The sequence below is a fragment of the Sciurus carolinensis genome, chromosome 5 (genome assembly GCF_902686445.1).
Source record: "Sciurus carolinensis chromosome 5, mSciCar1.2, whole genome shotgun sequence".
Taxonomy (NCBI): Eukaryota; Metazoa; Chordata; class Mammalia; order Rodentia; family Sciuridae; genus Sciurus; species Sciurus carolinensis.
Genome location: NC_062217.1, coordinates 142,524,916 through 142,551,335, shown reverse-complemented (window position 1 = coordinate 142,551,335; position 26,420 = coordinate 142,524,916). Strand labels below are relative to the sequence as shown.

Here is a 26,420-nt window from a genome sequence, read left to right as displayed (position 1 = left end):
GTACATGTTGTTTTGAAATATGTATACATGTAGAAGGGTTAAACTGAGCTAATTAACGTACATTATTTCACATAATTATCATAAGATATCCCATATTAATGGCACTTGTTTTTAAAAACACACAGAGTTTTAGGCACAACAGTCAGTTTTTTCTGGCTCTGCTTTGTAGAGAAGTGTGTATGAACTAAAGACTCTATACTCTCCTGATAAGATCTTCCTAATTCTTTAGGAGAGCTAGATTGCTTGTTTTTTTCTGTGTGAAAATTAGAAGAAACCATAAAATTCATAAACAGAATTAATGTATGTACAAATAGCCTAATTTTAAATGCTGCATCTGGAATGAGCCTGGGATATGCACATAAATGACACTGTTTTATCAAAAATAATGATATAGCTTTACTGTCCCTTCTCAGTGTCTACACACCTGGGATGGAAATGTGCTTTCACTGGAAGTACCACACTTTGCAATTTCCATGCCGTGATGACAGTAGCAGAAATCCTTGGTTAGAGCTTTCTGTTTAGCTCCTTTTTCTGCTTGGAAGAGGCTTCAAGTTACTACCCTGTAGAGATACTTCCTTTTTCTATTTGGTTTATTTAAAAATCACCTATCCTGACTGACCTGTAAGAATGAATGATATAAAGAGCTATACAAATAAATTTTCTTCAAATTCATAAAACTATTCATACTTTTTTGAAACAGGAGTAAATGCCAAGAATCCATCAGAAGTATCTACTGTTTAGAAGGAAATGGAGCAGCACCAAATGGGTCTAATTCTACTGGTTGGGACTGTTGGGACTGATGTGGTGGGATGCTTTGCACCACAAGTTCTGTAAAGGGCACGGCACCAAAGTCATCTATTTTCATCGCATCTGCACTATGGAATGACCCATGTAGTGAATTCTGTCTTGGCCGCCCAGGCAGGACAGTATTGTGATCAGCACGAATGTCACTCAGGCCTTGATGTGGCTGGTGCCATGGCAGGTCTGGAGGATGGAAGGGCTTGGCACCAAAGGGATCCAACAGACTCTCCTCTGGTTGTAGGACACTCCCCCTGTCTTTCCCATCAGTCAGTGCAACACTAATGTTCTCCTTGGAGTCTGAGATGGTTAAAAATTCATTGCTGCTTTGAGAATCTCTGCGGCCCACTTTCTTGTGCCTGCAAGCCCTCTCTGGAGTGCGATAGGTCAGCTTCAAAGTCTTCTTCGTGCTAGTTGGTGTGCCATGATGACGCTTTCCGTTACTTTTGGACATATCCTGCTTTGTACGCCTCTGGCGAGAGGACAGTTTTTGTAAGCTGCGCTGTTTGACTTTTTGCTGTTGACTCCCAGTTATCTCCTCAAAGGGCACAAGCCCAAAAAGGTCCTCCTTACTTTCACTTTTACTTGTTGATGTGGGAAAGGGCTGAAAGGGAGTGCAGCCAAATATATCTACACTTTTGGGACAACCAGGAAGAGCATGTGCCTCAGACCCTACTACAGGGCAGTCTTGGATATTCACCTTCTTGCCAAAGGGCACCTTCGTGAAGACATCAAATTCCTCTTGCTCTAGTCCAACAGTAGGAAACACCTGTTGAGAGAGGTTCTTTTCATTCTCTCCTTGCTGGGGCTGTTGAGCACGCACTGCAAAGAAAGAAACGGCACCAAATACATCAAACTCCTGTTTGTGAGTCTCCACCCCAACATCAGAAGGTACATGGGTTAGGGTGAGGAGTGCTGCATTAGGATCTTGGGTTGGTCCACTGCCAGATTTCTCTCTGTAGACAGTGCTCACACTGCTGTACTTTGCTTTGGCCTGCTCATACTCAGAATCAGAGCTATGTTTCTCCTCCTCTTCCTCATCTTCAGAATCCATGAGGAGAGGCCTGTGACCCAGATTTTCCGGTTCAGTATCATCATCATTAAAATCTCCTTGTTCTCCAGGAACTTCTTCATCGTCTTGGTCTTCCTCTTCACTGCTCTTAGGAGAAGGGGGATCTGATTCAAAATCACTTTCAGAGTCATCATTCCCCTTTTGTACATGACCTCGTACTGATAAATTTGCTGAGGTTTTCTTTTCAATCCGCTGATATTTAGATATTGGACTTGCTTTTCCATTCTTTATAGGGTTTGTAGTGCTATTTTCTTGATTCATGGATGGATATTCACCTTTCTTTTCTGGAGAACCTGAGTGAGAAATGAAAGGAACAGAACCAAAAGGATCTTCTGGAGGATGGTTATGTGGAGCAGAAAGTGGTTCTACATTCTTATCTGAGGATGCTCTCTCCTCGAGCCTATTTGATCTTAGAAGGTCAAATTCTCTGTCCAACAGTTCCTCTTCTGTTAACTTGGAGAAATTATCCTCTCCAAAAGGATTCCACCCTGACATATCAGGTGGGTTACTGATGTTCTTCTGATTTGTAAAATTTGCAACTGCCTCTTTTTCAGCAACTGGCCTATTGGCACTATAAGAGGAGTCCATTATGGTTCCAACCTGAGCTGGAAGTGATGATGTGTAGGAAGCTAAGGCTGGTGAGAACTCTTGAGCGGAGGTAAGATATTCAGGTGATGTGTGCTGCTGGGACTGCTGATGTTGAGCTAGCATCTGCTGCTGCAAGAAACTCTGCTGATACTGCTGCATCATTGCAGGGTACTGTGATGCAGAAGGTTGTGGCTGATACACTGAATGCATTAAAAACGGCTGTTGGAGTTACTGTTGCTGCTGCATTGCATGCTGATACTGCTGCATGTAAGCATCTTGAAGTAGTTGCTGCTGTTGCTGCTGGTGTGGATGATGATGCTGTAAATGAAGTTGCTGTAATCTCCAATCCCCCTGTTGTAGTTGTTGAAGTACTCTATGCTGCTGTGGTGGATGCTGAGGGGGCCCCTGACCCAATAAGATTTCAGGGTCATTTCCAGGTCTCAGTGAGCCTTTTGGTCTGTGGTTACCAAATTCACCAGGAGCCAGGACTTTAACAGGGGTTGCTTGTCGTGTCCCTCGCCCGCAAGAAAGCACGACACAGGAATCTTCCTTCAGCAGTTTAATCAGGACCTTAATATTATAAAACCATGGTTTTTCTTCTTCTTCTCTTGAGCTGAATTCATACACTTTTATACTCTTGCAATAGCCAATCTACTCCTGCCACTTGGCCTATGTTCATAGGTGCTCCCATTTGCAACAGTTAGCTCAACCAAATATGGGCTTGTTTACCTAGAAAGCACTTCAGGAAACCAGCGCCATCTTATCATGGTGGTGAGGCGGCTCGCCACAGCTCCCCCTTCTTTATTTTATGAACACAGGTGAAGGTAGAGGCCCTATCCTACTGTGCAAAAGTGGCAGTGAACGTCAATCCCAGAGTGGCACCTTCTCCGGGTCTGACATCACCTAAGCCAATGCCTTTTTTCATAGGGTGGGACGTGAACATCAAACCCACATGCAATAGGGCATGCCTTCCTTGAGGTTTAAAAATAAAACTCTCAAGTGCAGTGCTTTGCCTCGCATCCTGTGTCCATGAAGACATAGCGGTATGGAAAACCATACTAGGGGGAGCTTATCCAGCTTATGCAACTGCAAAGGCCTGAGGTAGGAAAACACATTACTTTTCTTGCCAACGCTGCACAATACAGGGGCACCATAATGAACACAAGGCATACAGTAACAGTTCTCTCCTCTAACATTATTGTTATAGCTCAAGATTAAAGGTGGAAGTTACAAGGTAATTGAAGCTTTATTTAGTACAAGAAATCCCTAGGATGTAAATTCACAGTCCTCAAAGAAAAGTACATAATAATTACAGCAGTACTCTGCAGACACCTAGCGTAAATGATAATTTTAACTCTAACAGAGATATACTAAAAAATGTCACTTATTCCCGTGCCAGATTAGCCAACCACACAGAAGGTGACACCCCTTGCTCAATGGCCAACACAGCCTGAATTAACACCGCCTTTTCACGTGCTTGACTTACTCTTAGCTTGCAAATAAACCAAAGGCAAAGGCAAATGCCTGCAAAACAAACACATCCAAAAATCCCCACACCAACCCATTCTTTAAAATAACTAAAGACAGAGGTGAGCCAGCTAGAGAACTGACTCAAAGTAACAAGCTCAACACGGGTGTCATTTAAAATCGCAATCTGCAATAATTGTTGAGTCATCATCTTTTCAGCTTCTAGGGACCAATTGCCTGCAAGAAAGGCGGAAATCAAGTGGCTTTGATTTTTTGTTTCTTCATATTTTACTGGAGTTATACACATGTGTTTATGATTCCCGATGCATCCAACTTGTGCAATGTTGAAAAGTTCATCCAACTGTACTTGTAGTAAATCTATCCTTTGATTCGCCGCCAAGATCCCTGATAGGATATGTCTGTTAACACGGCCCTGGGATTCCAGTACCTGTGCAGTTTGTTGTATAACTTGATTAATGGTTTGTGCTGTTTGAACTTGATTGGTCATGGCTAGAGCAGCGGTAGTGACTGCAGCAGCAGAGACAGCAATAGCAGTTATTATGGCTGCGGTAATGCCAAAGTCTCTCTTTTCTCTGAAGAGGTTCACCAACGGAAAATTATCTGGATTGACCTCCACTGGGACAGGTACAAAGGTGGGTACTTTTACAATCACAGCAACAGATTCACTACCGTTCCAACACTCTGAAAGCAGGCAGGTAATATTATCATTAGAACAATTTAAAATCACTTCTGAACTGTTTGATAATAGAAATAGAAAAGGGGAGGCAGGCGGCGAACAATGTCTGTCAGCCGCAGAATTATCATGTGCATCCAAAGTTAAAAAATTAATGGTAAAAAGAGCCAGAGACAAATGCTCTTTAGGAGTACAGCTTGCTCCTATTCCCCCTTTTTGTCTTTGCAAAAGTTCTTTAATCGTTCTATGAGCTCTCTCCACAATTCCCTGACCTTGGGGGTTGTAAGGCAAGCCATGAGTCAGTTGCACTCCCATAGTGGAGCAGAAAGAGGTGAATTGTTGACCAGTGTACGCTGGCCCATTATCTGTCTTCAAGGAGCATGGAAGGCCCCAGGCGGCCCAAGCCTCTAGGCAATGGGAGATGACATGATGGCCTTTTTCTCCTGCCAAAGCAGAGGCATGCATAACTCCAGAAAAAGTATCTACTGAGACATGAACATATTTGAGGAAACCAAACTCTGCAATATGAGTAACATCCATTTGCCAAATCGTAAGAGGTCGCAAGCCTCGGGGGTTAACACCAAGAGAAGGGAGATGATAAAATGGAACACAATGAGAACAATCTAAGACAATCTGTCTCGCTTCTGCTCGAGGAATAGAGAAGCGCTTGCAAAGTGTTTGGGAGTTAACATGAAACTTATTATGAAAGTCTCGAGCACTGTCAAGAGAAGAAAGAAAACAAATTGTACGGGTAGCGGCATCTGCCCTTGCGTTTCCTTCAACAATAGGTCCAGGGAGAGCCGTATGAGCTCTTATATGTACAGGAAAAAAGGGTGCAGAATGGCCCAAAATCAAATTTTGTAACTGAGTAAATAAAGATGAAACTTTGTTGTTAGGATTGATGGCACCTACAGTTTCCAACACCTTAAGTGCTCCTTAGAGAAGTCCTCTTATTCCCTGGGTTCAGGCTGACTGAGGTTAAAAGATCCAAATACTGGTGTATCTTGCCTTCTGTATTTAATTCCAATCTCTAAGTTTGATCTTAATCATCCAGCAAGCCAGTCTCACCAGTCATAAAGTAAGAGTACTGGGCTTTAACTTTAATGTCCATAACTGTACAGTTATTTACCCTTTTATCTAACTGGAGTCTGCATTAGTTCTGGAAGTTACCACTATTTGTTTTGGTATCTGTTACCACTATTTGTTAGGTGATGGCTTATTATCACAAGTTACCTAGGTTGCGTGTTCTTGAAGCAGCTACTTCTGCAAAACATTAATAGGTAACAGTTTTACAAAATGAAATTAGCAAGAGTAAAAATATGTTCTGCTTGTATAACAGCTATCTTGAATTTTGACTGAGAACCACATTATATCCCCTATTTGAGATCATACTACTTTTCAACAAGAATCAATCTTTTGACTATAACTTTAAATAAGCTGAAGTCTGACTAACAAATAAATAAGCTGGAGTCACTCTAACATGCAGTAAGGTGGGAGGCAGAGCCTTATCTCAGGTAAAGCATGGCTCTTTACAGACCTTAAGTGTTCTAATTCTGATGTTGATCTTTGCTTCTTCCTTAAATATCATTAAGTAGTTTACATATACTGTTTCCTGAGTCTATATAAACTTTATAATTAACACAATTTAACATTGTATCTAAAACATGAATCAAAGAAAGGTTGAGAGAGCTTTTAACTCTCCTTTTGTGTGATAAAGTGGCAAAATACCTTTATGTTTTACAAAATTAACCTTTAAACAAGTCAGGCTCTAACTTTTAGAAATACATTTATATTTGAAGTTCTTTATCTCAATGTAAAAAGTAACAAATTTTACACGTACCCCATTGATACAGGTCCTATAATAGAACATTAAATGATAGAAATAAATCCCTAATTAAAATTTACTCTTTATAAGTTTAAGATTACCATTACAGACAAGTTTAATCTGGAGAATAGCAGAGCTTGATAAATTCCCTGCTTTAAAAACTTGTATACCTGAAAAATATGAACACATTTAATATACAACTAGTGACCATTTCACAATTACCTTGACACTTTTATCTTACCAAATTTAGTTTGTTTTTTAAGAAAAATGTAGACTCTGTAACACAGTACGATACTCTAACAGTTGTTTAACCATAATTGTATACACCCCAATTTTTAAGACTAATTGTTCTAAAGAATAAAACTTAATAGACACAAAGTTAAGAGTAAATTAGTGTTTCTAAGAAATCCTTGTCATTTTACCATGTCATTTTACCATGTAGATTAAACTTTGGTTTATATCAGAACATTAGTATTTCACCTTAGGAAAAACCTTTAATAGCTTTAGCTGTCTCACATACATACAACCAACTTAGTTTCACACAAACATGTTGAAACTTGCCCTTTACTTACATAGACTTTCTTAGCACTTACTTAGACCCTCATGTATTTCATCACACAAGCACTTTCTTACCCAGAAACATTTCCTTTTCCCTTTTACTAAATATATTTCCATACCCAGACCCTTTTATTTTCTCTTTCCTATCTGTTGACCCCTTTTTATTTACATTCTGAAACAACTCTTATGAAATTTCTGAATTTAGATAAATTGCTCTATTTTAATAAGATTAAATATTTTGTTGTTTATAGTACTCTAATTGAAACACAGTTGAAACCTTTAAAACCCTTTGTATATAGAATTGTACTTGTTAAGACATAACTCTTAGTAACCTTGTTTTTAGTTTAGTGATGACACAAAGCAAGTTTAAACCCTTTTTATTTACCAACCTATGAAAACACCAATAATGTTTAAGTATGATACTCCATGGAATTTAAGGAGTTAAGAGTACTTGATGTTATTTAACAATGAGCATTTTAATTTTGTAAATTAATCAGATGTCTCTACAAACACATTTAAGTAATCCCATATATGTTAACTCTAATTTACTTATTCTGTAAAAACCAAGAAAGTAGGCAGGTGTCCTGAACAGTATTTGCTGTCTCTTTCCTGTTGAAGAAAAGTCCTAGAAACAATTGATATTAGACATTGTTTAACATCAACATTCCATTAGTTTGACCACCTAGAGACTTGCAAGTTATTTTTAAAGACATTTCACTTTTATTAGTTTACTCAATTTAAATTGAACCCTTTTAAATCACGTGAATAAAAGTATTTGAATCCATTTTTAAATTTTAATTTTAGGAGCGCTCAGTTTTGATGCAGACAAGACATGACACCAGACAGCACGACATAGAAATAACACAAAATCAAAGGCCTTGTAACTTTATAGGTGAATCTCCATTGCAATGTAACAGATGTTCAAAAACTTTAGTTGAATAAAAAATAGAACTGATCAAAAAGAGAAAAAAAAATCATTAACCTAGGTATGCAAGATCAAAATTATGAGCTCAAAAATACAGCATTAAAGAAAAACAAAACAAAACAAGAATCCTGGAAAATGAATTAGTTCTGTGTAGCAACCCAGAAGTTTAAAACAGACACCCTTTTGTTTTCTTTTTCTTATCTTCAGGTTACCCCCCTTTCCCACTGAGACTGTTGCAGTTTACATTCCAATGTAGGCTTCAGCAAGGCCAGGCAGCGGGGAGGGAGGATCACCCAGGACTTTTTAACCCTTTTTCTTCCTGGTTGAGAAATCAGGTTAGGTTTGAATGCAGAAAATCACAAAACATTATTTCTTACTACTTTTGAGGAATGGAGCTGCTGAGATCTCTGCCTAGGGGGAGGACTGCTTCAATGACATGGGTGTTCCCTCCCTAGGTGGCCATGGAGCTGCGTGGAAGGGATCAGGAGGGGCGCCTTTTTCTGTCTCTTGTGATAGTTTCTCTTGATCCAACAAGCCCTTATCTAAAAATCAAGGGGCTTTGTCTTCTACAGCTTTTAAAAACTTCCTAGCTGAGGAAACCTCTAAAGGCGCTCCATTAACCTTTAATAAAGCCTTTAATAGTCCTTCCATGCGAAGGAAGGCAGAGGCCAAGCCTGCATTTGTTAATGGGCCACCTATTTCTCTACAAGCTTTCATCCATGCCTCTATGTCTTTGCTTTTAAATGGATTAATAGCATTTCTGCATTCTCTTGTACATTGTTCATATACTAATTGTTTAATTAAAGGCATAGCTACATCAGCATCCCCGAAGATCTTCCCTGCTGCATCTACCATTGTAGCCACGAAATCTGAAAAAGCTTCTGTGGGGCCTTGGACAATTTTTGTTAAGTTACCTCGCACCTCTCCTTTATTAGGAAGTGCTTTCCAGGCAGCAATGCAGATCTTATTAATTTTTTAATAAACATCTAATGGAAAGCCTGTTTGCTGATTGGCAAATCTACCCTGCCCCAGAAGCATATCCACATCCCAGGCAGGTTTGCCCATAGCTTGGTTGCGTGCAGCCTGTTCATTGGCCCCCTCTAACACGAAGGCTCTCCAGTCTAAATATTTACCTGGGGAAATCACAAGCTTTCACTAAACTGGCCCAGTCCGAGGGGGTCATGCAGAATCTATTGAGCCCCTCTATTTGGGCAATAGTAAAAGCAGCATCCACACCATAAGTGCGGACAGATTCTGCTATATTCTTTATCATTTTAAATTCTATGGATTCCTGATGTCTTCCCCCATCATTGTCCTGGAATACAGGACAGGCAAACCCCAACTCTACATGGGCAGCCCTCCAAGCTGCAGAGTTAAAAGTTCTACCCGTGCTCGGAACCCCTCCCACATGCGGGGGAGGATCATAGGCTAGAGCTGGCTTCTGTTCTTCCTCATAGTCCTTTTGTCTGAAATCTTTTTGCCTCTTAGTTCCCCCTTCTTTTATCTTCACCTTCCGTAAGTGCTGCGTTAGCTCTTTCACTTTCTCATCACCGTCTGATTCTGACTCCCCTGTATCTTCTGGTGTTCTAAGGGCTTTTAAATCTGGGTATAGTCTCCTCTTTGGAATAGCTCCATAAACCTGCTCTCCTGCACTATGTTTACTGGAAGTACTCATAGAATCCTCGGACTTCTCCTCATGTAGTTGTTCAAGAACTTCCTGTCCTTTATGAATAGCTTCCTGACATCTACCATCAAGAATACATCCTTTTATTAATTTCCATAGCGGTATCACTCCTTTCTCCAATTGTCCCTGCTCCTGAAGGAAATCCAAATCTCTTTCCAACTTATCCCAGCTGGCAGGAGTCAAGCTTCCGGAGACAGCAAACCATGGGGCTGCTTTATCAATTCTTACAAGGAATGTTTCTAAAGTACTGCGTTTAACCTTGAGCTCTTTAGAGCGCAACAAAAAATCTAAAGGCTGTACTAATGAACTAGATGGAGAATTGCCCATAATGAAAGCAGCGTTCAGAGCAAGCAGAATGAAAGCGAAAACAAAATATTTTTCTTTGTTGACCGACTACACAAAGTCGGTTGAATTTATCTTTACTGACCAACTACACAAAGTCGGTTGAATTTATCTTTGTTAATCGACTATGCAAGGTCGATTCCCGCTCTCTCTCTTTATACAGAGGAGCGCCCCACTATGTGTGGACCCCACTTACCTGTGGTACTTACCGGTGCACCCCCTGACCACTGAAAGTTCTGACTCCCGGGTTTCGGCACCACTTGTCCTGTCCCTCGCCCGCAAGAAAGCACGACACAGGAATCTTCCTTCAGCAGTTTAATCAGGACCTTAATATTATAAAACCATGGTTTTTCTTCTTCTTCTCTTGAGCCGAATTCATATACTTTTATACTCTTGCAATAGCCAATCTACTCCTGCCACTTGGCCTATGTTCATAGGTGCTCCCATTTGCAACAGTTAGCTCAACCAAATATGGGCTTGTTTACCTAGAAAGCACTTCAGGAAACCAGCGCCATCTTATCATGGTGGTGAGGCGGCTCGCCACAGTTGCTGAACTGTGAATGGTTAGTACACTGGGAGTGGCAGTAGTAGAGTTGGCCTTTGGTCTTTGTCTTGGTGCAATTGAGGTTTCTGTTGGTCCAATGGTACCTGTTATTCTGGCTTTTGTTTGGCTTTTTCTAGCAGTTGCTTCACTAGCAGTCAATGGTTCATGAAGAGTTGAAGGAACAGAAGAGTTACTGATGTTGGAGATTGGACAATCCTTTCTGGCAAATTTAAATGCAAAATAGGACACTTGAAATATATCAGGTCTATGCTCTGGATCTGGTTCAAGCATGAACCTTATTAAGCAATGTATGTTGTGGGAGTATCGAGAATTATCTGGGATGGTAAAGCTGCCATCACAGATAGCAACCTGACTATCACCAAAAGGAACAGTGAAGAAACAAAGTTTATATAGTAAACATCCCAGGGCCCAGATATCAGCCTTGGTAGTGATGGGTTTCCCTCCATAAAGGTTGATCATTTCAGGGGCTCTCTATGACAGAGTCGTATACTTTTTAATTGCTTCTTCTACTACATTAACTCCATCCTTCAGATCCCGATGAATTATTGGAGTCTTACACTGATGCAACCTTGCAACAGCTTCACAGGTATCACAGAATATCTGTAACACTTCTGGTTCTGTAAAACCTGTCTGCAGTTTCTTATTCATCTGATTCACTACCTGCCCGGCTCCACAATATTCCATTAAGATAAGTACTTCCCATACATTATCACTAATTGAATTAACAGCACAGTCCAAATAGCCCACAATATTTTTATGACCAGAAAACTCTTTCATAATTGTAATTTCCCTTTTACAAATGTTGAGGTCTGGCATGTTATTGACATACATTCTCTTCAATGCACATCGAACTCCACCATTAGTACGCACCAGAAAAACTGTGGAGAATCCACCTTTGGCATGTTCCCCAATATTATCATCAAGGACCTTTTCTATTATTCCGTCCTACAGGCTCCTAGATGAAAGATACTTCGGCCAGGAACTCCTCCAGGCTGACCTGGTAGCGGCCCACTGAGAACACCCGGACCCCCACAGACAAGCCTCCTGAGCCGCATCCGGCCCCGGCCGCCCCGCCACCCGCTGTTCCGCCGCCGCCGCTGCCCTCCGACTTGGGCATCCAAGAGAACTTCTTCATGGTCCCGCCGGCGCGCTGGAGGGCACGGGGAGCGCGCAAGGGCGAGCGAAAGGGCGAGTCCCCGGGCCGGCGCGCGCCGGGCGTCCGCGAGGGGTCGCCGCCCTTCGCCCGTCCGAGAGTCCGAACGTACTGTGGGCCGCCAAGCCTCACATTCCGCGCGCCGCGAGCGCACAGCTCGGGCCCGCCGCCCGCTCCACCGCTCCTTTATTGAAATTTCTGAGCTTCCCATTATAATATGTCCAAATTTAATAAAGGTATAAAAATAAGAGAACATGGCAGGGTAGGGCACAGTGACTGAGAGAAGTGAAGGACAGCATGGGCAGTAGCAAAGCAGTGGAGCTCTGGTCATGTCTGGATTCCACTTGGGAGTGATTTGCAGCATGCAACAGCCAGCATCAGTTGGCATAAGACTGCACATTGGTCTTTGGAAGGAAAAACCACTTGGAATATTAGGTGTGTTCTTGCAGGATTCTGTGGAAATCTTTCCTTACTCTCAAAATTTCATGCTCTCATTCTAGATAGGGAAATCAAAACTGTTTCTTGGAGCATCAATATTAACTTTAGAAAATTAATGACACTGCAGGCATATGACTACAGTCTGAGAAGTTTTCCAAAAGGTTAGAAGACTAACCTTTTTAAGTGTTGCTACTTAGAAGATATGCTTAAAAGAATTTTGTCATTCTAGAAATTTGTTTCCATTAATTTTAACTTTCATGAACTTCTCTATCTATAAATGTACATTTAAACTATTTCAGTAATGCATAGCAGAATAGAGGAAATACCATCTTTTCCTATTTAAGGACATCATAAATAATATTATAAGTTAGTCACAAATGAAAATTACTCCTTTGGAAGTGGGAGAAGAGGAGTAGAGGAAACAGCCAACAAACCTTGAACAAATTTCTGAAACACAGAGAGCAGAATGAATGTACAGATGCCCTCTAGAACTCCTTTGAGTACTTAAGTGTTTTCCTCTCATAGGAAGAGAGGTTTCTTCTCTAGGGAAACTGAAGCTGAGGGTTCTGTAATCAATTTTATAACATCAAAGTAAAGTTAAAAATCACATAAAATTTTGGAAATAAACCTAGTCTTATATAAAGCATTATGATTTAGGAGGGCATGAGAGTTTAAACAGCAACTGTTGTTTTGTTTGTTTACAGAAAATTTAAGAGTTGTCCTAACACAAGCCTATACTCCCAGCTATTGGGAGGTTGAAGCAGGAAGTTTAGGCAAATTCAAAGCTAACCTGGGCCAGCCTGTCTCAAAATAAAACAAGAGGGCTATGGTGGTGGCTCAGAGGTAGAGGGCCTCTGGGTCAATTCCCATGACAAACAAGAGGAAACAAAATACAAAAACAAAAACCCCCACCCAAACCAACCAACCAACAAACCCAAAACAACAAGAAAACTAAAAAAAATCAACAAAATGGAACATGTTTTTAGATCCATGTTTGCTACAAATTTATTTAACTTATTTATTAACTTTCATAGAAAGTTACTAGAGGATATGCTCCATCCAAATATTTGAAATCAAGGCAGAGGCAGTCACAAGTCCCAGGAATCAGTAGATCCATGTATAAGGAGAAGAGTTTAAGGAAAGGTCTTTCACCAGGCCTAGGAAACAACCAATTGTTCATAGTAAGTAGATAAATGAGGTGTAATGAAAGATAAGAAAAATAGAAGAGAGAATTAGAATTTTAAAATTTAGAATCTTATTACTAGGAGTTTGAAACATCAACCTAAGAATTTGTATAGAATATAAAATGAACAACTAGAAAATTAGGAACTGGTATAAGGTGTTTAAATGTAGGTTAAACAGATGCAATGAATGAAACATACACTTACAGAGTGAACATTAGGTATGTGGTCATAATCGTGTAAACAGTACATTGATACAATCAAAAATTGTGATCCAAATATATAGCACTAGACAGGATAAGTATGTGAGGGATGTGGGTGCATATTTCTTTGAGTTTGTATTTTAAATGAAGTAGAGACCTATCTTAGTCTTCCTTACCAGGAAGTCATTACAAATTTTCTACAATTGGATAAATCAAGAAACCAAAATAGAACATTATTTAGAAATATGAGTAATTCATAAGACTTCTGGAATGATTCTAAAAGGCTACTTTTAAGGAATGAGAGATTGAAAAGTGTCCCACTAAAAACCACACACACATACTCATACATAAAGACCACACACATACGAACACAGACATGCCTGTATAAAAATCCAGTAGAAGTTAACTTTATAATATCATATTATTTCATTATAAATAATTTTTATTACTGTTTTTCTTTCTGCAATGATAATTCTTTAATTAATTCTGTGTTAACATGATATTTTGAAATATTTTGTCATTTCTAATTATATATGATATATATGCTGGTATGTTAGGCTTACAAAAGTTTGTACACATATTTTAATACCTAGATTATAGGAGAGTCATAAATGTATATGACTCACAATATAGGTATGTAATTGCATATATCTATCAATATTTGTTGATAAATATTGATAAATGGATATAGCTAGATATAGATAGTATCATGGTGATCTGGTTATATGTCCAGAAGTATTTGTTGCATGTGAGTCACATTTCTAATACCTTTTGGATACACACACAATGCTTCATATAAGCCAGAATTATTTTAAGAAATGTATTATTTTTTATATTTCCCATTAGTTAATATATCTTATCAGATAAAGTCCAGGAAGAGATTGACCATGTGATTTGCTGACACCAAAGCCCCTGCATGCAGGACAAGAGCAGTATGCCTTATACAGAGGCTGTCCTGCACGAGATCCAGAGATACATAGACTTCCTCCCAAGCAGTCTGCCCCATGCAGTGGCCTGTGACATCAAATTCAGAAACTACTTCATCCTCAAGTCAGATTATTTTTCCCACAGTGAAGTCCCCAAATTAGCAGAATGGGCCCAATCCTCTGCCAACACTAAATGAGAGTAGTACAATACTCATCCATGTAGCACCTTGATGGACTCATGCTGGACCACTCTAGGTCATGAAGCTTCCAACTATTCCTCATATCCAGCAGTGTGAATGTTATATATTTCTTCTACTCCTTCAAGATTGTTTTTTCTACCCTCTCTAAATTTTGGAATCAGATTGTTAATTTCCTAAAACATTCTCCTGGGGTATTTTTCAGCATAATATTAAATCTATGCATCAGCTTAGAAAGAATTGACATCTTAACATGTTGAATATTTCAATTAATGAACATCGTATATGTTCTTATTATTTTGGAGCTTTCTTTATTTTTTCCAGTAATATTTTGGTTTCCATGCTTTTTAAAAGATTTTTTAATTAGGTGTTTAACATTTTGAAAGCTAATATGTAAGGGATATGAGGAATGTGAGGGATGTGAGTGCACTTTTCTTTTGGGTTTGTATTTTATATGGAGTACAGATCTATCTTAATCTTCCTTACCAGGAAGAAATTTTCTATAATCGTATAAATCAAGAAATCAAAATAGATCTTTATTTAGAAATATGAATAATTCAGAAGGCATAATAAATTGTACAATTTAAATAATGCCTTTTCCATTTTGTTGCTCTTGGCATGTGGACATATAGTCACAGTTTTATTTTAATGACTTTATATCTAGAGTTCTTATTAACTTTTTTAATCATTGATAATTTGTGTTTAGATTCATTTGGAATTTCTTATGTAAATTACTCTGCTATCTGGTTAGTATTGGTTTTATTTATTATTTTCCAACTCTAGTGACCTTACTTTCTGTTTCTTACATTATTGCATTGGTTGGGAAATTCAGCACAATGTTGAATATAAGTGGTGTGTTGAGCATTCTTTTATTTTGTTTTACTCTAGCAGAAGGTGAAAGTTTTACATCACACTACTGAGGATAATGTTTTATGTACCTTTTGGAAGATATTCTTGATCAGGTGAGGGAAGTTTTCTTGTTTCTTATTTCTGTTTGATGTTTTCTTATTATGTATCATTCTGTTTGCCACTAAGGTACACTTTTATCAAATGGATTCTCTGCATCCATTGATCATGCATTGATGGTGATATAGTTTGGTCTCTTTCTCCACTAAATATGCATATTGTAAGTTTAGACACACAGCAGAACTTGATCTTCTGCAGCTTGTTAAAGACTTTTTTTCCTCTTCCTACATTTTTTATTGGTGCATTACTCTTGTACATATTAATGAGATTTGTTGTCACATATAAGTGCCTGTACACAATGTAACACTAACTTGGTCAAAATCACTCCCCAGCAATTTTATTCATATTTTGATAGATTATTCTCCAATTTTTCTTCTTGAACTTTGTCATATTTCTGTCAATGTAATGCTGGCCTCATAAAATAAAGGAGAGCATATTTCCTACTTTGTGACTATTTTTATTGCTTTTCTCTCCTCCCACTCTTCTTTTTGTGGCCTCTCAGATTTGTATTTGGAATGCCTAATAATATTTGCCTAAGCACAGTTATATAGAAAAACTGCAGTTTCAAATGATATTCATCTTCTTCCAGAAAGAATTCTTCCCTCCCCTACTCGGTAGTCAGAATGCCATAACACTTCCTACCCTGACTCAGAGTTATTGACTAACACCATTGAAAATTGACCACAGTCAACCTCTGAGGTTCCACCAGCTGTGAATTGATTTTTATCTCAACAGCTTTCCAATGAGTCTAACTGACATTAAGTTCCTATATTTATTTAGACTTTCAGGTCAGTATGCTCCTAACTCCTCCATTTCACTTAAAGTAGAACATATTATTAATGAAATTCACAAATGATAGTACTAAAAGTTGTGTTTTCAAGGTAGAGAAAGAACTATGATTTTACTATGATTAGAAGTACTATTTTCATTTTCTGGAGAACTGGAAATTGAGGAATTTCCTGAGAGGTGTTGGGCCTTGACCTGATGATGAAAGATTTCATACAATGGTTAGATTTTCCACTTCATTCTGTTTTCTGTAAAGAATACAAGCAAGAATCTTGTTATGCCTGGTTTCTGTGGAGTATAGCAGGCCCAGAGCCCAAGGAAATGAGCTTTTTTCTGAATGGTACAATCCAATGAAGGAAGTTGCAACACTGCATAGCATATTCTAATGATCCCCATATGAATTATAAAAAGAAGTTCTGCTCTCAAACATTGAGTCAGTCAGTGACATAAACATAATTGTCTAAGATAAAGTTGGCAAACTTCTTCTGAAATGAGCCAGATAGTAAATATTTTAGCTTTTTAGGCAATAGGGTCTCTCTTGTCACTTCTTGTCTCTACCATGTACACAAAAGTTCTCATAGATCATATATAAATGAGTGAAAAAGGTGTGTTCCAATATTTATGAACAGTCATTTTTATAATATCTGTCATAGAATACATGTATTTTTCCATTAATAATTACTAGATAAAATGCTGTTTGTGAACAGATTATAGACTGGATTTGGATGGGTTGTGATTTGCTAATTACTAGTCTTAGTCCTGTCCATAGAATTTTCTGAATGATATAAATGTTCTATATCTCTGCTGCTAATACAGTGGTTACTTTTAAATTTATTAAAATTTTTAATTTAATTTTTATTCAATTTAAATTTAAGAGTGTAGCATGAGGACTTTGTTTTGGACAGCACATATCTTAGGCTTTTCCAAATAGAATTCAGTATCTGTCGTCATTTTTGGATGAGGGGCAACAAAATATAGATAGTGGCAATAATTCCTAATGGTCTACTGCATACTAGGACAACTTTAGTTATTAAATTTATTATATATCATATAAGTGACCGAAAGAGAGCAGTTCAAAGAAAAAACTAAGGTGATGAAAATGCTACTTACCCTGATTTGCTCATTATGCATTGTATACATGCAGTACATTATCAAACCATGAATACATTTTTTAAAAAGACATCTTCCACCACCAAAACGTCTGAAAACAAAAAGTGGATTTCAGGGCTGTCTCATTTAGTGGCCAAAACTGAATTGAATTGGAGTGAATCATTGATATTCTTTTTTATTCCACTTTCATTGCATAATTCATTAATTTTTCTAAAAAAATCCATGCTTTTGATTCTATGTTCTTATCCTCCATTACCAAATTGGGAGTATTATAAATATCCACAGTGTATACATCATAAATCCTTTCTAAAATGTTAAACAGTCTGACAATGTAGCAATTTCACCTCTGAGAATGATAGTCACACTTAAGGACTGAATCAGAAAGGTAGGACACAATAAAACTGCCCTCTTCTCTCTCACACACACACACACACACACACACAGACACACACACACAGACACACAATCTTGAAATGGTTAATGAAACATTTTGAGAAGGATGGCTTCCTCTGAGACATGGAAGTGTTGGTGGTAATTACTGCAGTAAGAGCATACCTCTTTTGCGTTGGGGAGTTCTGATTTCTCAGCCAGGGAAATTAAGCATCAGGGTCACAGTCACATACATAGGGAAGAGGGTGAAAGAAGTGTCACTTGTGTGAAAGAGTACTTCCCCTTTGTCTCTTCTAAATAAATCAGGTACTGCTTTTTCTAACTGTATCCAGAAATCAAAAATTCAGGCAGCCACTTAGAAATGTTTACCTTATTCTAAACATTTATCTTATCCAGGGGTCTGGAGGACTTCAGTGTCAACTCTGGCTCTGAAACTTTTGTCATACTGGGTAGATTTGTGATCCCTTTGAGCCTTAGCTTTCTCATTTGCACACTGTTTATACACATTATTTATATTATGATGCTGTAAGAATTAAATCAAGTAATATCTGCAAAATAAAAACTAATACTAGGAGATATCATCTTGCTCACATCACTGATGTAGTCAAAGGCTGAGAAAACATTTTGTTGGTGAGAATATATATAAATTAGCACTTTCACATGCTGCTGACAGGATTCTAAACTGGTAAAAGCAATTTGAAGAACAATTTGGCAGTATCTTTTAGAATAAAAATGTAAGCCAGGTGGAGTAGCACATACCTGTAATTTGCAGCAGTTTGGGAAACTGAGGGAGGAGGATTGCAAGTTCAAAGCCAATCTCAACGGTTTAGTGATGCCCTAGCACCTTAGCAAGACTCTGTTACAAATACTAAGAAATAAAAAAATATCTGGACTGGGGATGGGGTTCAGTGGTTAAGCACCCTCAGTTCAATTCCTGGTGTTTAAAAAAAAAAAGATACAAAAATAAAATAGAAAATGTATATTCTATGATGTGAAAGTTCTAATTTTTGGTATATGCCCATGGGCAAACAGAAATTTCCACTATATTCTCACTTCATAGTTGCTTGTCACAAAGAAATTTTGCAAATTGCCCAAAACTTATCAGCTGTGTAATAATGCATTCATATTATTAAGCATGAGTAGTGTGGATATATGTGTCAACATAGGGCAATATCTGCATTGTCTTACTAGATACAAAATCAAAATGCTGTAGAATACCTTTAATTTGGGTGAACAAAAAGAGCAAAGTTTCAAATTGCATAAACCTGCTGCATTCAGGTTTATTTGCCTTAGGTGCATAGAGTAATTATGAAGGATTATATTCCCTGGAGAGATATTGGTGTTGGCAGATGTGTCTGAAAAGTTCAAACTGGGTTCTGTGCTAAAGTGTGTAAACCCAACAAGTGGTTTACAGTGTCTTATCATGCAGTTCTTTTTGTCTGCAATGCCCTTTTCTTACACAACCTCAGTACCCAGGTCGAATTTCATTTCCCCTTTCCACTCTTTGTGATTCTCTCAAACAATAAAATCTTGCCATCATTAGTTTTTCTCAACATAACCTTCATGTTCTCATTGATACATAGGTCATCTGTACACACTTATTTCCATGTATTTATCTTTCTGTTGTGTAGAAATGTGAACTTGAAGAGCAGTCTCTGTCCTTGTAATCGTATCTACAATGCCAGACATAGAGCAGGTTTTGAAGTGACAGAATCAAGGATGGTCAGACTTCAAGATACACAATGTAGGTGTCGTGATCCAATTTGCAAGACACATGCTCATTGCTGGAAGAGGTGTGCTCTATGATTATTTCAGGGTACCTGAAATACCCTGAAATCTTCCATGTTTCCATGACTTGATGGTATTTTTGGTGGGGATTGAACTCGGGGCACTCTACCACTGAGCACATCACCAGTCCTATTTTGTATTTTATTTAGAGACAGGGTCTCACTGAGTTGCTTAGCTCCTCACCAAGCTGAGACTGGCTTTGAACTCATGATCCTACTGTCTCAGTCTTCCAAGCTGCTGTGATTATAGGCATGTGCCACTGTGCCTGGTGTCCACATGTTTTCTAACAGAATTTCTGACAATCCTGATTGAGAATTACTATCCTCTTTCTGAGATACACTTCCTCCTCAAAATGCTCTGCCTTTTCTTCTCTTTCATTCTGTCCCTTTTGAGGCAGCTGACCTCTAACATATGATAGTGTTACTTCTCCATTTTATGTTTCATAGTGGAGTATGAAGTGGTGCAAACCTGGCATCTTCTCATGCAGACTTCCTTCTACCCCGGCATTCTGTGCTCCCTGCTCTCACAGGACACTATTTCTATTGCATCACAATAGACTGATTATTCACTGCTTCCCTAACAGGGTAGGAGGCTATTGGTGCTGTTCTCCGTTACTGGAGAATTCTGTTTCCACACCTGAGCCTGGGATATGTGCAACACTATCCAGAAGACAATCAAGTTGTGAAGTGAGGTCACTTCTTCTGCTGGGTGAAGAGAACCTTAATGAGTTTTACCTTCTAGGGGAGACCTTTGATTCCTCTGTGATGTTTATAATTGAAGAACACAAACACTTTACATAAGAGTTCCTTAATTTGGAAGAAATGTTCATGTTAAAAATTAAAGTCCCACTATTCTGACCCATCATTGAGGATGTATCATGAGCAAGGGAAGTGCAGCAGCATTGGAGTATGCTCCTAAGAAAAAATCTAGTAGATCCAGGGAGGCATCACACAAGTTCCAACCAATCCCAGAAAGATTTCTAGTCCTCTGAAACACTTGGAAATGAGTATCTATTACCTGATGAGGAAGGCGTGAAGTACTTACTTTTCTTTTTCTTTTTGGAAAAGAAAAAAATTATTTCAGAGAGGTTTTGTGGCATTTAGCGACAGTGAAGGGAAGTTGTACAAGTTTCACTTCAAACCAGCATTCATGTATTAATTATGAATTATCTAATTAACTAAAATCTAGATTCAATTCAATGGTACACCAACTTTTGCCTTTATTGTAGGTCTCCTATTAGTCCTAGACGTTAAATATTCACCAAAAATGAGAATAACCTTACAGATACCTACCAATGTAATAACTGTGGAATATATTCTCTAGTATTGGTTTGAAAATATATCCCTATGTTGTTAAGATGAATTCCAACTATATCTAAGTGTATTTAACTGGGATTCAGTCACCATATAGGGTGCACTTGATTGTCACTGCTCCTCTTATGTGACCCCAACCAATTAAACACCAGATACCACATGTCAGCAACCACAAGCTGTGAGACAACAATTGTTCTCAGTATTCCAGTGACAGGAGAATGTCGAAGAGATAATTTGGTGCCTACATTCTACCTGTGATTGTATTCATATCATATTCAATTCTGAACCAGGGCCAGAAGTGTGACATCATTCTGAAAGCACAGGGAGAAGGATACTGTGAAAGGAGATAAACACCAACTGAAAGTCTGCATTTGTTTGATGTATAATATCTGAAACTTAACAAAAATTGTTTCATATCACAAAGATATCACAAAATAGTCACAGATGGAAGGAAATGTAAGAAGACCCACAGCAGGGAACATTTCTAACTTAATTATAGGCATTATCTTGATATCAGAGTTTCCTTTTTTCTAACCAGAATTAGAATTATCAGAATGGGAAAAGGCATCTGCAAGAATTCCCCTGCTACATAAAGTGGCATTTTCATAAGGAACCTGATGGATAATCCCATGCCAATTCAGGTGCTGTGCCAGCCACACTCCATGCTCCTTGAAATCCAGACTCTGCCCCACAACTCCATTGTCTCTCCTTCTGCCATGCCCTCTTCACTTCTCAGCCATCCTCCTGATTATAACTGGTGGCATAGAAGGTTGAAGAGTGAAGCTTCTCTAAGGCAAGCAAGATGGGCACACTAGGAGCCTCTTCCCCACATCCCTGGGGAATTCACATCACTCATCACCTTTGGTCAGACCTCTGACATGTGCTTCATTAGGAGCAGGAGATCAACTCTCTCTTTGGTGCTTGCTGTCTCTGTCCCAGCACTAAACACACCATCCACAGTGATTACCAAATGATCACAAATAAACTTCAACTGTTGATTGTGCTTTCCCTAGGAATAATATGTTTTATTTTGTTAAATTATTTACCAGCAAATGTAGTCATACTGAATCCAAAATGAGTCACAGTAATTTACAGTTGGCTGATACAGACTCTGAAGATCCCAGGATCAGGAGAAATATTGATATGGTATGACAGACACTGTTCTCAGTTGACCAGAGTTAATTTTATTTACCTTAATTCTTCTTTGTTTAAAATTTTCATTTATGAGTCTTTTTACTTCTAAAAATCTCATGAGGTCACTTATTTCCTAAAAAGATGCAAGCTAAAAACTGTTGGGGTTTATTCCTTCTTCATTTCTCCTTCTTCTTCAAATCATAGATATGATGAGGAGGTAAAATAAACATTATTTTGAATTATGAGACTTTAATCATGAAAATGAAGATCTATATACTCAATCTGGAAAGTATGGAAAAATGGAAAGTACTCAATTTGCTAATGCTTTGGGCTACTGTTCTATTCTTAGAAGAAACCATAGTGAAACTACATGTATTTGAGGTAAATAAGCCAAATATTTGCTTAGCACATTAATAACTATTTTTTTTTATTTTCAGAGAAGTAGAAAATTAATAGAAATTGGAAAAACAGGGACTTTTCATGCTAGATCTTATAAGCCTGAATCAAGGGTCTGCAAATTTCCTCTTTTGTCAAAAATCTCAGTGGACTCACTCTTGCCTACAAACCCAGTATGAAGTTGAAATAGTGAACAAGCTACTAGTGCACAATAATGGGGTAACACACACAGATGTGCCAGCATTATGGTGATCAAGAGGGAGGGCATTGCTACTTAGTCCAGGGAACAAATACCACAATAAAGAGGAAAATACAGACTGAAGTGACACTCAAAGTTGAAGACAGGCAGTTGATGTGTCAACTGCCCAAATATGATAATTAGAAGTCATTCCAACATGAAAGCCAAAGTTTAGTACCAAGAAGGTGATGCCACATGGTATAGTCAACTAGACTGATATTTAAGTACTGAATACAAGAGAAGATTAACATCACACACATACACACACACACACACACACACCAATATATATGTGTATATATATATATATATATATATATATATATATATTATTTTAAAACAATTTCCTTGGCTAGCATTAAATTGATAATATTTTTTAACCTCCAGATCACCTGTAGTGTGTCCAATGTTTTGTAAACCAGCACCATTAGCTAGAAGTAAACCCTCTCAAAATGTGTACTAACTAGAGAGAGACAGTTGTCTTTCATGGTAATCCTCAGGTTCTTTTCTGAGCTCATGGAGTTACTCTGAAGGCTTAAGTCAAGATAAATTTAGTTCAAGTGGTACATTTATAAACCAAGCTTAATATTTTGGCCTATTGAAGTGAAGCTGGAGATTGAACAGTTGACATGCAGCTAATCATAGTTAAGTTGGGTTAAATCAAATTTGTTGAAAGAAAATAAAGAAAACTTAACTATGTGGAATGCATTCCACACCAGAGATTGAAATATTCATATGATTTTCTGTTATTACTAGAGTAATGTCACAAAAATGGCAGATCCAGATATTCAGGAATTTGTCTCTCCAGCATATCAACCACTGACTTTGTGTAATCAACCTGAAGAAATTATTTTAGGGCTCCAAAATCTAGGCAAATATGTGCAGCTTCCTGGGAAGTACTTGTTGAAGAATGTGTCTGACAGATGTCAGTACATTGGGCATCTCGGGCATCTCACACAAAAGCGAACATTCCCCACACCTAGCAATATGGGAGGCAGTGTGGGGATAATGTACTGTTTCTGTGTAGACTACTGGCCTCCAACTGTGCAATGGGGACTTTTTCCTTCAAACATCAATGTTGTGACTTCTTTTTCCTTTGTAGTACTAGTGATAGAACCCAGGGCATTCTCCCACTGAGCTACATCCCAACACTTTTTACATTTTATTTTCTTAGAATCCTAGAAACAGCCAGGTGCGGTGGTGAATGGCAGTAATCCCAGCATCTCAGGAGCGTGAGGAAGGAGGATCATGAATTCAAAGAAAGCTTCAGCAATTTATAGAGGCCCTAAGCAACTCAGCGAGACCATTCCTCTAAATAAAATATTAAAAAAGGGTTGGGAATGTAAGCCCCCTTGGAATAATCTCCTGTACCCAAAATAAAATAAAATAAAATCCTCAAGGCCTCTCTCTAGTACATTCTAGTCTACTGAAGAAATTGTATTCCTTCCAGAATATTGTCCTTGATTTGAACTCTGTTTTTTTTTTCTTTGAAATCTGAAAATATTTTCTCTTTACATTGAATATTAACAAATATATCATTACATCATTACCTGCCAATAAAGCTTTAAAACTAAAAGACACTGAAAGAATTAACATCACCTGATTAGGAAAGTTTAGTTTTATAGCCAGATGGCCCTGGGGTTTCCCTCCTTGTTCTGACATGTGAACACAAACACAATACTTAGCAAAGCCTTCTCTGAATTATCTTGGTAGTAATAGGATATAATCATAATGTCATAGTCTTAATAATGATCTCACACCCCAAAGCATCTATATCTTAATCCTTGAAACCTGTGAACCCATGAATTTTGTACTTTACATGATAAATGGGACATTGTAGATGTGATTATTCCAGGGTCATAACATGGATAGATTCTACTGTAGTATACAGGTGTGTTCAATTCGATCACCAAGGTTTTTGTTGTTTGCATGGGGAGTTGGTAACAGACATTGAACCCAAGGTTGCTTACCCACTGAGCCACATCCCCAGCACTTATTTCTTCTTTTAAGATAGAATCTCTCTAAGATGCTTAGGGCCTTCCTAAATTACTGAGGTTGGCCATGTAACTTGTGAACATTCTACCTCAGACTTGCAATCCAGTGGGATTACAGGCTTGTACCACCACACCTGAATTCAGCAAAGATTATATAAAAGAAAAATGAGAAGCTATGAGGAGGTAGCAGATGTGGACACTGAGGTTGAATTGATGTGACAAAGGACTCAGAAGCCAAGGGATGCAGGCAGTTTCTTCAACATGAAAAATTAGGGAAACGGATCTCCCCTAGAGGCTCAAAAATGAACTGTACTGGTTGACAGACTCAACTTAGCACAGGGGAGATGATATTGGATCTCAAACCCCAGAACTCTAAGATAGTTAATGTGTGTTGTTTTCAGTCCTCATATTTGTGGTACTTGTTGAGGCAGTAATGGTGACTCATACAAGTACTATCTATCTCACAAATTTATGAGAAAGAGTAAGTAAAAGGGAAAGAGCAAAGAGCTAAAGCAGGGCAGGAGAATCAGAAGTTGAATGATGGGGAAGATGGTGGTGAAGGGAAAATTATAAATTTTGGTAAGATAATTAGAGTAGCAATATTGAGAAATTGTTCTGTCAGGGTATAATTCTGCCTGTTGTTCCACACTTCTGTCAACACCTCATTAATATATTTTCCTTTTCCAATGAACATTGTTAAAAATGGAAACAATGCAGTTTTCATGTGCATTTTAATTTTTAATCTACTTCCATATCTTTTTCAGTTGACAAGTAGTGATCATATGTATTTATGGGGCACATTGTGATATATGTATTCATGGAAGGAAGATTGATCAGGATAATTAACATAGTCATTATCTCACACATTTGTCCTTTGTATATGGGCAGGATATTTAATATCTCCCCTTTTGGGAATCTTGAGGTATGCAACAAATTATTATTAACAATAGGGACCTTATTCTGCACTATATCATCAGAACTAATTCCTCCTGTCTACCCTAAACTTTGAACCTTTAACTAACTTCTCTTCTTTCTCCATCCACTCACACTCTCACCTGGTCCCAAGTTCAAGTAACCATTACTTATCGCTAATCTAAGAGTTTGATGTTTTTATATTATTCAAAAATTGACACCATGTTGCTTTATCTTGCTGTGCACTTCCCATAATGTCTCCCAGATTCTCCTTGGTTTAAAGTGATGGCATAGTGAAAATCCCTAATGTGTAAAAATACAGAATGGGTAAATTAAGTGTTGGAGTAAGGGAACAGGAAGCGTGCCTTTGTGAAAACTGAGGACACTTTAGAGTGGTTTTGGATGTTCACTCGAATTCAAAGGAATAGGGTGGTGAGAAGCAGGTCAGAGGAGACATGCCTGACAGGAAAGAAGGTGGAGCATTCTCCAAAGAGGAGATTCCAGAGGACAGGACAGCAGCAGCCAAAAAGACTGCTCTTTTCAGACAGGAATGAAGCAGATCTGGTATGCAGGTGGCACAGAGATAAACCCCCTGGCAACTGGGGTGGTATCAAGATCCTTTGGGTCCACCACAGATTTCAGGTGAAAGTTCTGTAAGATGGTGGTCAGGAATAAGAACAGTTCCATGCGGGCCAGACCTTCTCCAGCACAAATCCGTTTTCCTGGAAAAAAAAAAAAAAAGTGAGCGAGAGTAAATTCTCTTTGCACAGTATATTT

The 26,420-nt window shown here is 38.3% G+C and overlaps 2 protein-coding genes and 1 pseudogene across 2 annotated transcripts in view; 1 reads left to right on the top strand and 2 right to left on the bottom strand.

Moving 5' to 3' along the window:
- The window catches only part of LOC124985774 (cytochrome P450 2C31-like), a 195,416-nt pseudogene that overhangs the window by 27,914 nt on the left and 141,082 nt on the right, over positions 1-26,420 (top strand).
- On the bottom strand, positions 207-11,653 carry LOC124985910 (BMP-2-inducible protein kinase-like). The gene is given in 3 exon segments (XM_047554545.1): positions 207-2,961; positions 10,491-11,414; positions 11,491-11,653. Coding segments are annotated over 3 exon segments (3,318 nt in total). The 3' UTR covers positions 207-730.
- LOC124985912 (cytochrome P450 2C18-like) overlaps positions 25,230-26,420 on the bottom strand; it is a 50,992-nt gene continuing 49,801 nt past the window's right edge. Inside the window, exon 9 of the mRNA XM_047554547.1 lies at positions 25,230-26,365. Coding sequence (XP_047410503.1) covers positions 26,184-26,365 — 182 coding nt within the window. The 3' untranslated portion in view covers positions 25,230-26,183. The remainder of the gene's footprint in view (positions 26,366-26,420) is intronic.